The 13,254-nt window shown below is 40.6% G+C and overlaps 1 protein-coding gene across 1 annotated transcript in view; it reads left to right on the forward strand.

Annotated features, from left to right (window-relative positions):
* The first annotated feature begins 1,293 nt into the window (after nucleotides 1-1,293).
* The window catches only part of Dkk2 (dickkopf WNT signaling pathway inhibitor 2), a 98,867-nt gene continuing 86,906 nt past the window's right edge, over nucleotides 1,294-13,254 (forward strand). The window contains exon 1 of the mRNA XM_036190802.1: nucleotides 1,294-2,170. Within this exon, the coding sequence (XP_036046695.1) occupies nucleotides 1,949-2,170 (222 nt within the window). The 5' untranslated portion in view covers nucleotides 1,294-1,948. The remainder of the gene's footprint in view (nucleotides 2,171-13,254) is intronic.

Consider the following 13,254-nt stretch of genomic DNA (forward strand, 5'->3'; position numbering starts at 1 on the left):
GTTAAATCCAAAATTCCAGAGTGTGCTGCTGGAATCCGCTCCTCACAGAAGGCCACCCCTGTCTGACTCCAGGCTCAAGGACACTGTTAGTGGTTGCACGAGAGAGCTCCGTCTAATGAAACAAGTAAAGACCTTTGCTCCATCACCCTGGACGACCAAACTTCTCCAAACCCAGAGCTTGCTGGCAATGCTGGTCTCCCGCAGTGTTTGTGAGCCGGGCTGATGGCTGCGGCTGGCGCCCCCAAGTGCTGCAAGCCGGTAGGCGCGTCTGGGTAGCTCCCTGCGTTGTCGGTGGCTTTTTTTTTTAGAAAAGTGCAGAACTCCCAGCCTCAAGGGCTGACCCAAAAGGCTATCCAAGGAATGAGAAGGAGGGCGCAGCGTAGGAGACAGTACCAGAAGCTTCCGGCCTATTTAGCCACTCACCCGGTTCCCCATTAAGCTTTTTATTCCTGTCCGGGATTTCCTCTTTGCAAAGAGATGGCTTTGGCATCATAAGGTGCCTCATCAAGCGGTGAGGTCGCACACCCAGGGATATCATCCCCTTCCTCCCACTCCCTGGATAGACAAATGTGTAATATGTGTGTGGGAACGGGCAGGGGATGAGGAAATAAAAAAGATGCCAGCACTTCAAACGGGAAAGAATGGTGCCTTATCTCTCTCTTTCCTCAGTTCTCTGGTACCGGTTTCTACAGCTCCTCCCCGCCCCCCGCGCCCCCAGGATCGGATGTGCACTCTCATGATACACCTATAGCGGTCAGCTTCACACAGCACGTTAACCGAGAGGCAGCAGGCTGAAGTCACACTAGGCTGCACACAGTCCACCAAGTTAACTTACAGATGTTCTCCAGGGCTTTTCCAGAGCTCCTAGTTGGAGGCTGGAGCTGGGTGGGAGAATTAAGAAAGGATGGTTGGTGGCAGTCATCACAAACAGAGACAACTTTTCCCTTCCTTTTCTCCCGTTTCCAAACTCCCAATCACTCCCAGAGCTGTGATCAGCCACGAAGAGCTCCCCACACGCTGCTCTGAAGGCGAACCCCAAGTTTTCAGTCACAGGGTGAAGGAAGGGTGGGAGGGTAGAAAAGGTGGGGACAAGGGGGAACAGTCCCAGAAAGAGCGCCTACTGGGGGAAGGGGAGGGGAGCGTGGTGGGGGGAGTGAGAGAAACGTTTTCACTCTTTGTCACTCTTGAATTGGGGGCGGAGGAAAAACCCACTGTGAAAGCTATAAAAAGAGAAGAGGGCGGGGGAGAGCAGAGAGAGAGCGCTGGCCCTCTGCTCAGCGCATCCCTGCATCGCTGGCCGTGTTTGGTGTGAACCAAGGGGCAACTCTCCACCGCACCAGTGCGCGTGTGCGTTCAGGGACCTCGGCTAGCCTCAGATCTCCGGAGTGCGGTCAGCGGGCGGGTGACTCTTGATCACCAGTTATAAAGCGTGCTGACTCGGAAAAGAGGGGCTTGACTGGAGCAAAGGTTGAGAGCTAAAGCACAGGAAAGGAAGGAAAAGCAACCGAGGCCGAAGGGAAAGAAGCTGGGGAGAACCCAGCTTGGTGAGCCACTGAGAAGAAGGCTTCAACCGCGGAAAATCGGGCGAGAGCTCAGAGGTGTGGAACTCAGAGCCGCCAGCGGTGCGATCCGCAGGGCTGGGTCTCCTAGCACCTTGGGTCACGCCTCCTTGGCGAGAAGGCGCCTGGCCTTTGATTGCTTCCAGGGACTGCAGAACTTCCTGCCCGCCAGAGGAGCGGGTCTCTCTGGGGTCGCGTTTGCTCCCTGCTGGAGGGTCGAGACTGAGTTCTAAAAGTTCTGGGTGCCTGCCTGGTCCAAGAAGGGCTGGGGGAACGGTGTCTGTGAGGAGCCCACGAGCCCCACGTCAGGGGTTGAGTGTTGGCGTCCTCCCTCTCCTGGCATTCACATCTCGGGGCTCCACCCCACCACGGGAACCCCTCACCCGGAGATGGCCGCATTGATGCGGGGCAAGGATTCATCCCGATGCCTACTCCTACTGGCCGCGGTGCTGATGGTGGAGAGCTCACAGCTAGGCAGCTCGCGGGCCAAACTCAACTCCATCAAGTCCTCTCTGGGAGGGGAGACTCCTGCTCAGGCTGCCAATCGATCTGCGGGCATGAACCAAGGACTGGCGTTCGGCGGCAGTAAGAAGGGCAAAAGCCTGGGGCAGGTAGGAAACCCCCTCAAACACACTCTTCAGCCAGGAGAGATAGGGACCAGAGATATTGCGCCTGCAGTTCTCTTTTGCGCCCTGAAAAGATCAAAGCTTTACCCTAGCCAGGTGTGGCGGCGCTTCTGGCTACTTGGGAGGGGGTTCATGAAGCTGGGTCTGCATGAGCACCCCGGCCTGGGAGATTTGCTGGCCTCTGGGATATTTGTCTATAGCGGGAACGGGGTAGATTTGAGTTGAGACATGGGCACTTTACAAGATGTAGTGCGTTTCTTTGGCAAAGTGGCCAGAATAGTCCTTCCATGTAAGAAGCGGGTGCAATTGATGTGAACAGCAGCTGACATAGCAACTGAGATGTGCCTGCTAGTCTTGATTCTAAGCGCTTTGGGTGTTCCCTTGTTTAATCTTCACAACTCTGGAAAATAGGGCCTGCTGCCTCCCCATCTTCACACGAAATGTTTGTGTGCGCTCAAAACTCACCACTGGTGTAAGGGACAGCGCGGGATGAACAGTGCTGTGAGAATATGAATTCCAGGAGCCCAAAACATTTCACACTGCCTAGAAGGGGACTTGATTTCTTTCTCATTCTCTCTCTGTCAAATTCTTTGCACTGGCAAACAAGATCTCCAATATACTCGCATTTTTCACACAAGTAGAACTGCACATAAATCAACTGGGAGGAAGAAAATAACGAAGGGACAATGACAGCCTCTTAGGTGCCTGCAACACAGCAGGGATACCAAAACTGATTTTCAGGGAGGGAACTTGCCAAGGGGGGTCTCGGTGTCTGTCACACAGGCAGATAGGTTGACAGTCATTTGTGAAGGGTTACACACACCCAGAGCTAAGCAAGCCTGCGCCCTGGGCACCAAATGTGGTCGGTGCGCTGTGGCCAGGAGAGGGGGCTCTGTGGGCACTGGGAACCACCACAGCTCCACCTTCTGCTCCTTTTGTGGGAAGCCAAAATCGAAAGCCAGTTTGCCAAGCAGCACAGGCACCTCGCACAAGTGTCAACCACAGGGGGAGTTCCAAGCTCAGCAGATGCGGGGTTTTCTGGTTCCTCAGAGTTGAGTCTGCACCGGTTTTCAGCGCGCTGTCAGCAGCTGCGGCGGCCCACAGCCCAGGAGGCAGGGAGAAGACTGGCCACTAAGGCTGGACAGCCAGGGAACTCTCACTCAGGCCTGAACTTGGCCCCCTACTGCCCTCTCATGGTCTGCAATGCCTGGTGTGTGTGTGTGTGTGTGTGTGTGTGTGTGTGTGTGTGTGTGTGTGTGTGTGTGGTTTCAGCTCCTCTCTCAAAGGACTGCAAAGTCTTCAAACGCAGGACTTTAGAAGAATATACGGAGAGTAAAAAAAAAACCCAAAAAACTATACATATATGTACACGAGTACATATATACACAATCTTTGCACATCATATCTCTCTGACACACACATCTACACCAACATAGCTCCCTCTCTTTCTATTTCTTCTTCCATGGGATATACCCCAACATTTTTAACAGCAATTAACTTAACATTCTCTTTGGAAGTTCATCACCAACTGGGGCCATCATGAGCTGGGGTCCTTGCTGAGAGGACATTTACAGATAATCTACTGCAGAGTGCTCTCTTCTCATTCCATCTTAGTTTAAGAGAGCATTAGCTCTCCCAAGAACAGAAGGACATAGCATCTCCTCAGGCTGCTCTTGTGCTAATCAGTGTATATCGGGAGAGTCTACAACGTGCCTTTACTTCTGACATAACTTTGGGCCCCAATTCCTGATGTTCCTCTGTCAAATAACCTGTTATGCCAGGAGCCCGAGTGCCTTACAGACAGGACTAAAGAACATATCTTTGAGTCTAACTTACCCATTAAGTTTTGCTAACATTTTGCTATGGTTTATCTTTTCTGTCCCTCAGAGACCTCCTTAACTATGTTTTTTTTTTTTTTTTTAAGAGTTTGCAACCACACTTTGACTCCTGAAATTGAGTATCTAATTGTTTATTTTACAAAAAAGTTGAATTCCTGATATGCCCTTCAGAACTTGGCATATAAAATATATTTCATTTTAGGTTCTTAACTATAATTAAGAGATTCTTAAAATGTAACAGTAGCTTTGTGAAAAAGTCTAACCAGCAGGAATTAAGAGTAAGCAAAACAAAATGTCAGGTTATGTGGCAGGAGAGTCGCTCTTCAGGAGGACTTAGCCTGTCTAGTCTGTCTTCCCACTTGTGGTTTGCTCTAAAGCATGTATTCTCCTCAAAAGAGAAGTGCTTCTTTGAAGAAGAGGAATGAATTATTTTAACATTTATTACTCCATCCTCTTTATTCCACTGAATACATAGTCTCCAAAAGTCTTGGTATTCATAATTTCACAAATAGGATATAAATTAGAAAATCAACCCAAGAGAAATGATGCCGCTATTTTTTTTTTTTTTTTTTTTTTTTTTTTTAAAGGCGAGGGGACGGGAATCTCTAGAACAGCAATATCGTGCCCAGAAATTTTTGCTTGCCATGATAACAAAGTTCAGTTGAGAAGACTGAAGGCAAAGTGTCAATTGCTGAAAACAGCTGTTTACATATTAACTCCCAAGGCCTAAGAAGTTCAGTTTTGTCCATTGCCTACAGTGGTGACTGGTGACATTGAAATGTCTTTAAGATACAGGGGGAATCTCTAGGATAAAACCCCGCTCCAATCGGGAGATTAGAATCTTAGTCTTTGATTTTCTTTCTAGTAAACTGAAATTTAACAACTATCTATTTTAAAAGTTCAGAATAGGGAGCTAAAATGAAAATTTTATTGCCGTTGCAGAATGATTTTTTTTTTTAAGAAATGTAATAATTTTCGTCAATCCACAAAAGTGAAAAAAGGACTGAGGAAGCTCCAGGGTTTCCCAGAATCGGTTCAGCCCGATTTCATGGAAGAGAAGCAGTCTTAATTTATAGATTCTTTCTCTTCTGGAGGAATTGTGGGTGGGTTGTAAATTACTCCTAGGAAACACACCCTTGCATTTTCAGAAAGAAAGAGCACAGAGGGAAAAACACACTGCTGAGCAGAGGTGTTGTAGGCCTGTTTTCGCTGATGGTAGGAACTGACAGAAAAACTTCAGCTTCCTTTCCAAGACACCACAAAAGCTCATGGTGGGAACTGACAAGGAAAACTGAGGGTAGTACTATGTAGGTAGTTGGTACAAAATTAACTAGGACAGGTGATTTTCATGATTTATTCAGAATTTTTAACGTAACTTTCTGTTCTGGCACTGTGAATGGGTTTTAAAACATAGTGCATGCCGTATACAAGTACAGGATAAATCAAGTTCCACAACTAATACATATATCTATGTATTTCAGTTCCTAGGGGAAGTATTTCACATGTTTGAAACCAGAAGTAATTTTAAATACTATCTTCAAAATCATGGAAATAAATACATTTTTATGATATTCCCTGACAGCTCCTTGACCATTTTCCATATTGTACATTATGGGCCACCTTTGAAATGAGTTTAAAAACACACCAACGAAATTAAACAATCATTTTATCCTTTACAGTTCACAGTGTTTGTGTGTGAATGACAAATCTTCTAGATTTGTGTTTCTAAGCATTTCTGTTACATCTTATTGGTCTTCTTAGTAGATGTATTTAACCTGAATGCAAGCTATACAATTTCAAATATTTCTAACAGTGATAGGTAGATTTATCAGTGACAAACAGGTATATTAAAAAAACTTGAAAAGCATTGTTTTTACATGTTTGTAAATCTTCAGCTAGTTCAATGTAATCCCGACTCTATGACTTTTGAATAGAACTTGGACCCTTGAAGGGCAATTACTTGGATGAAATTATGCTTTGAGTAAAGAATTATTGAAATTCACTGAACTTAGAACTTGGGAGACGTAGTTAGAGATCACTAATATTGGTAGATTTCATTTTCTTTAATAAAAATGTGGTATCTATTTGCACTTGTGAAGATTCACGAGAGCACCCACTAAAATAAACTACACCGTCTTTTCTTTGTAGCGGCTCACCTCGCTTTCTGAAATTATCCGAGATTTATTTTAACCCTAGCCCACCTTCTCCCTGCTAAGAAATAAATAACCTGCTAACACTTGTTGGATATCACAATTCAAGTGTGTTATTTTGTAGTTAATTTTTCAAAAATAATTTAAAATATTTTGAAAGAATCTACATTTATATTCCATCACTTTCATGATAAGTCATATACAATTGGGAAGGTCACAATGACTAGCAGGAGAAGCATTTCAATGATAATCTAAGTATAAGCATCCATCATGTTATTTTTGTGCTAGGCAAGAGTGAACAAGAGGACAAGGTGACTTAAATTCACTCCAGCTGTGACTCTGACTGAGGGTAGACTTTTTTATTATTCTGTCGGATACAGATTTCTGCCCTCTTCACTCCTTTCCCGACTGTTTCAAATCTATGGTTAAAGTTAGCGATGTCATAGAACAGTAACGGTATATTCTGTTTCAGGAGAATATTTGTGTCCACTCTTTTTATGCATGGGTAGTTATTCCTTAATATAAGGACTGACTTAAAATGGTAAATCTAATAATTATTATAAATCTCTTCTAAAACTCCACAGATGATTTTAACACACATTTTAATCAATTGCATGCATAAAAAGAGTGGACACAAATATTCTCCTGAAACAGAATATACTGTTACTGTTCTATGACATCGATTCCTTAATATAAAGATAATGTCAATGTGAATTACAATCTTATTTCTTCCCGTGACTCCCTGAAAACATATTAAAGTTGATTTGCTTCATTATACCTCTAGTTGCTTGTATTCATCTATAAAAAGAGGTAAACCCACCTCCTGTTATTTATCTGACAACTGGTAAGATTTATGTCACAAATTGTCTGCATGAGTCTCTTAGTCATTTTTACTATTTTTTATATATTTTAATCATATTCTTTCATTTTCTCCAATTCCTCCCAGATTCTCTTCATTTCCCTATCCACCCAACTTGGTGTTCTTTTTCTCTCTTTCTCGACCGTCTCCAAAAATCAGAAAATCAAAACAGACTGAAATTAGTAATAATTAATGGATTTATTTTTGCATTTTTGGCATTACATTTTAAGGTTGCATAGAAAGATTTAATATAGAATGCATAATGAAATTTAGTATTAATGTTTCAGGTAAGTTAACAATATTTTCTTTTTCTATCACATGTGCATAGAAATTGGAACAGAACATCTTATTTTCCCTTGTTGGTTTTACTAAAATAAATCCAAACCATTCTCTCAAACAAAGAGGTCAGTTGATATAAAATTTGGGAAGTATTTTTTTCTTTTTTAAAATAGAAACATCTGTCCACAGGATAAAATGTCACCATCCAAATATTTAAAATAATGGCTTTTCAATGAGTGTTTCATGATGACAACTTTGGGTCACTGCCTACTTTGGTTCTGAGTCAATAATAAGAAGGCCATAGACAACACCTATATCTAGTCAGAATCATTCTGGAGTGTTTATGCCATGAATTATTTTCTGGTTAATGGCAAATTGAATCAGAGAGATCTTTAAGATTAGTGATTTCAATCTGATAGTGAAATTATTGTACTGTTAATTAAATAACTAGCTTAAACTTTAATAATATTGTTCCACAACCACTGAACCTATATGGCAGATTATTTTTGTGAGATCTTAAAATTAGTTTTTATTTAGCTTTGGACTACAAATTAGATTTGTAGAAATCAAGTCAATAAGACTGAATGGAAATAGTAAAAGTTTAAGAGATTGCTAGCTAACTTGTTTATATAACAAAGTAACAGGACCAATGTACATTACTTCTTTCAAACCTTTAGCAGCATCTAATTTAATTTATTTGTTAATATTTTATAATTTGGTACACACAATAATTTAAATTCAAGTATCTCACAATTACCCATTAAATGGCCCTCTCCTGTAAAAAACAAAAATTAAAAAAATCAGTAAGTGAATAAGTACAGGACATGATGAGATGAACCCAAGCCTCACAATGAGTGAAAGAGACATCAGTTTTCAATATTATGATTTATAATGCGCATAAGATAAAGCATATGTCCTTTCTCCTGGAGACAAGAAGAATTAGTTATCATCAAATGTATTAATTCCTTAAACAGCTTGCAAATACTTAGAGCATATATTAAAATTGACTAAGGGGTACTATTGATTGACCATCTACTCTGTGTCAGACATGACTCCAAACCCCTATTTGTATTAACTCTTTTGATTTTCTAGACAGTTCAAAGCTAACCTTAATATTCTTACTTTTCCAAATGATGAAGATGCATGAAAAAAAACATGGGGCTAGATGGAGAGATAGTTCAGCATTTAAGAGTGCGCGGTGCTCTTCAGAGACCAAAGTTTTGTTTCTAAAACCCAAGTCAAGTGGCTCACATTTGCCTTAGGAACACTTCCAGGGGATCTAATGCCCTCTTATGACCTCTTTAAGTACCTGCACACAGGTGTTTCACACACACACACACACACACACACACACACACACACAAATAAATAGAAATGTAAACAAGAGCTAGAGATTATGCAATTTGTATAGTTTATAAAGTGGTTAGTGCAGAAAGCGAAAATCCTGGACCTAATCTGTCTGATTTTTGAGCTAGTGTATTTAATCACCAGGCTCTGATATTAGTATGATAAGCTTATTGTTATTCTGTATTTAAGAAGAATTTGTAGCCACTTTTTCTAGTGTCTCTTATATTGGGTAGTGATGTGGGTTTACCCACAGCTGTGTTAAAACACACAGCAAAAACAAGCCATCTGTGGCTGTCAACTGCTACTCAAAGTCGTCCAAAGCTTGTGATTATAAAGGTAGACAACACAGCAGTATATTTTATCTCTACCTCTACTTACCTCTCACAGATTTTATGAGTAAGAAAAATTCATGTGTGCCCAACACCCACACACCCACAGCCACAGTCACAGCCACAGCCACACACAGACACACAGACACAGACACACACAGACACACAAACACACACACACATGCACACACACACACATGGATATCCACCACTTTCCTACCTAATTATAGTAGTGCCATCAGCAGCATGGGATGTTCTTGAGTAGATCTTACTTTCTCATGCCAATAGCATATGTCCTTCTACACATGTCTCAGAACATGAACACTTCCATGAGACCAGGCCTCCTCCATTGTGTTTCTTCTAGGGCATCCCTTACTCTCGTGGTGCATGGAGGGGATTATCTGTATTTAGACTTTTTATTGCTTTTGCTTTTTCCTTGGATTTCTTTCTCCTAGACTCCTGTTAGAGTATCAGTTGGCCCTACAGTTTCCTAACTGGTTTTGAGTGGCAGCTCACCACTGCCTAGCTGAATATTTTGGAAAGTGTCTCTTTATATAAGTACAATCAGCATCATGATAACAACAACTAGTGAATAACAATACTAATTAAACATGAATGGGTAAGAATAAGAATCACACAACCTAACATGTATAAAAAAAATCATAGAATGCTGATGCCATTACTTCAGGCTGTACAGAAACAGATACAATCAAGTATCCATAAACCAAAGAAGAGTCTGTTTAATCTTCCTTAGTAAGTACAGGAAAAGTAAATAAGCTATGTGGTGTGCATGGAGGGAAGAATCAAATTCATACAAGGCTGAGAACCACAAGAAAGACCAACTAAGTAACCTAGATATCGTCACATTTTTCTCATTGAATGCTGCCAATAAGAGTGACTACATCACTGTCATAGAAGGGAAGCTAACTCATTACTGGTTAACTGGCAAAATTATGGATGAATATGGAAGCAAGAATAGCTCAGACTTCAAGGATACAATCATAATAAGTTGGGGTTTTAATACCCAAGGCAATATTAGTTACTTAACCACAGGAATCAAAATAATTGAGCATACTTGTAGAATCTACTCCAAAAACATTAATCTGGTGCTGTTTAAAGCTAAGACAGTCCCTCAAGTGCAAGACTCTATTGATTTTGAATGTCTAGACCCACATATTGAGCTCAGAATTCAGAGTGCTGGCGTGTCTTTGCATATCTGCTGTCTCTATGAGAAGTATCCATAAACTGGAGGTGTATTGTTTCTATGCCATCTCCTCTGGCTTTGACATTTTCATCTTGAATGATGTTTTCATAATTCACACAAATTAGAAGCACTTTTAATAATGTTGAGAATTAAATCCAACTCACAAAAGGGTGTAATAAATAAATTTCTTTTAACAGTGCTCTTACAAACAATAGTATTTGCTGATACTGTTTCTATCTGGTCAAGGATGACACATAAGCCTTCATCCAAATGGGAGCACCGAGGGAAATTTCAGTTTCAAATCACCTAAAATTGTGGTTGTCTGCAAATAGTGGTGTTCTCTTGCACACCCTTGAAATGTGGCTCTACCTGCATTTGGGGTGGTCTATTGAAACCTAAAGTCCTTGTCTCCCCAACAATTATCTTTGCATTCTAGGGTCTGCTGTTAATTCCTTATGCTTAAGTTTTCCCTCTATCTCTAATATTGTGCTGTTTCTGTTTTCTTTATTTCCTCTATTGATTGCCAACTGTAGCCATCTACCTGTAAACCTGGGTGCTTCTCACAGTCTTTTCTGTTTGTTTCTCTCCCACTCCTGCTTTCACTCAATGAAAGACAGGACCTTCCATTTTTAGAATCATTTGCTACTTATGCAGATTCCTGCCTTTAAGAGGATAACCCTCTTCCAGAAATGAGAGCAACAACAAATGAAGCCTCAGTAACAAAGCTTTCACTCTTAACATCAAATTGCCAGCACTTAGGCCACCAAGCACCCACCTTTGTGTAACTGTCTCTGTCCTGGTGATGAAAGAGCTACAGGGCACCTATCAGGATGGGTGCTTTGTTTTTGTCTTTTTTAAATCTCTGTTGTTTGGAAATCTTGGATCTTACATGATTTTTAACTTTGCTCTGTGGTGCATATGATGTTTGTTTGATTAGAATGTACATATAGCAATGATTTATTCTTATAAAGTGTTCCATACTATAAAATGTCTAAAAACAGTTTAAATAACGGATTATTTTTCTGTATAGCTTGAATGATATAGTAAAGAATGACTATTATTTTTTGCTGTATCCTGTAAGATCAGTTGTTATTTTCAGTGTGAAGATTCTTAACTTTTTTCAAATGGACGGACTCTTAAAAAATGCTTGAATATTTGATAACAAATAAAGTCACTGTTATGTGTTTAACCATTGTTAAGATGGATGCATTTATAGAAAAAAATCAAAATCAAAATAAACATCATCATCAACAAATATAAATGCTGCAAGACCTCATACAAGAGATTAAATGAATACCTGAGCGGCACATGGGCAATCATTTAGTTTTACTTCATCCTCTTATATTTGAGGGAGTGAGGTTGAGAGCAGTGGTGCACAGATGGTACCCATGGCAAAAGAATCCTCTCTAGATCTTGGGTCCTGCAACTCTAACACAAACGTTTCAAATAAGTAAAAGCCATGTTTTCGGTGAACCCTGTGCCATCTGAGCTCCGTGTAAGGATTAAATTCATCCTCTTGAGCTGATTAAAAAATAACTGGTGGGAGATAAATTATGCATAGTTCTTTCAATGGTTGTAAACTTGTGCATATTCAAATGTGTTAACAAGGATTACAGTGTTGTTGTGACAACTGTATCTGTAGCTTTTAAACAAAATTAATGAAGGGAAATGGCTGGGATTGTGTTGTCCTCATTTCTTTCTCAGGCCTGACACTTCATAATGTGATTAGCCAGAGCCTGGCTGATCCGCACTGCAATGGCTGGTATCACAAAAGAAGCCAGGATGGATGCTACAGAGGATGCAAATTACTTGACTTTGGTCCAAGCCTCACCAGGATAGGGGCCAATGGCTTTAAAACTTTTCCTGAGTCAGAAATGTATTTTACAGTGTGATCCAGTGTGACCTTCTACTGTCACAGCCCCCCAAAATGTCTCAAGTATAAATTCGATTATAATTGGCAATGAAGCACATTTAACAATTTCATTTCTTTCCTTTTTTTCTGTCCCATTTTATCATCAATTCCTTCTTTTCTTCCTCCTGGGCCTCCTTTATCCACCTCTTTTAGAAATGCTGGTTATCACTGCTTGAATTAGTGATTAAAACCTATTGTTTGAATAACACTGAGCCAATGAACTATTAGTTGTGCTCAGCAGGGATCTCAGGTACTATTCTTGGCAGCTGGCATAATTTTCTGAAGACACTCAGAATTCACCATGGTAGTATTAGAGAGAAAGTCTTGTGAAGAGAAGCATCCATCTCTTAAACTTCTTCTGTTCTCTTATAACTCAGGCAGCCATGGGCCCAGATATGCTGGATCTCCTCACTTACAGATATATTTAATGTCTTTCTCTTTCACTACCAGTAGATGTAAGCAATAGTTATGGGCCTTTGCTATTTTGACATTTCTGGCAGACATCTGTAAACCCTGTATTAGTATCCTATTTCTATGTACAGGTCATCTGCACTCTCCTATAGTTTTTCAGAATTTGCTATTGAAGAACATAGCACTCAAGGAACAATTTCTACCCAGCACAGCAGGTGAATCAGAAAGTAGATAGACATGTGTATAGTAGTCAGAATTACCCATATGTGTTGGACCTTAAGGAAATCAGTTAACACCCAATGCTTTTTTATCATTGCATCTTACCTCTTTGCAGTTAACATTAAAAGCTGCTTTAAAGAGAAAGTTATGACCTTCTCATTTAAAGTTATGAATGTTAATTCCAAGTTAGACAATCAGCCCAAGTAAATTATCATTCTAAAATCATTACTATAGTTTCCACATTGATGATTAACACTTTTTTTTTCTGGAAAAAAGGTATAGGTATAAGAAAATGAAAGTGGAAAGTATTTTCAGGTTTTAAATTATTTTTATTATGACCTATGGGTTTGGGTTTTCTTGAATTTTCTTTTAAAATCTCAGTACCATGGTAATATGTTCACAGTTCTGATAAACACTTACTTATTTGTATGCTTGTTTCCTACAAGCAGCATCCCTGCCTGCCACTACAGTACTCTGTGACTTTCAGGAAGAGCCTGCTTTTCTTCCTGACATACCTGAGA

The sequence above is a fragment of the Onychomys torridus genome, chromosome 6 (assembly GCF_903995425.1).
Source record: "Onychomys torridus chromosome 6, mOncTor1.1, whole genome shotgun sequence".
Classification (NCBI taxonomy): domain Eukaryota; kingdom Metazoa; phylum Chordata; class Mammalia; order Rodentia; family Cricetidae; genus Onychomys; species Onychomys torridus.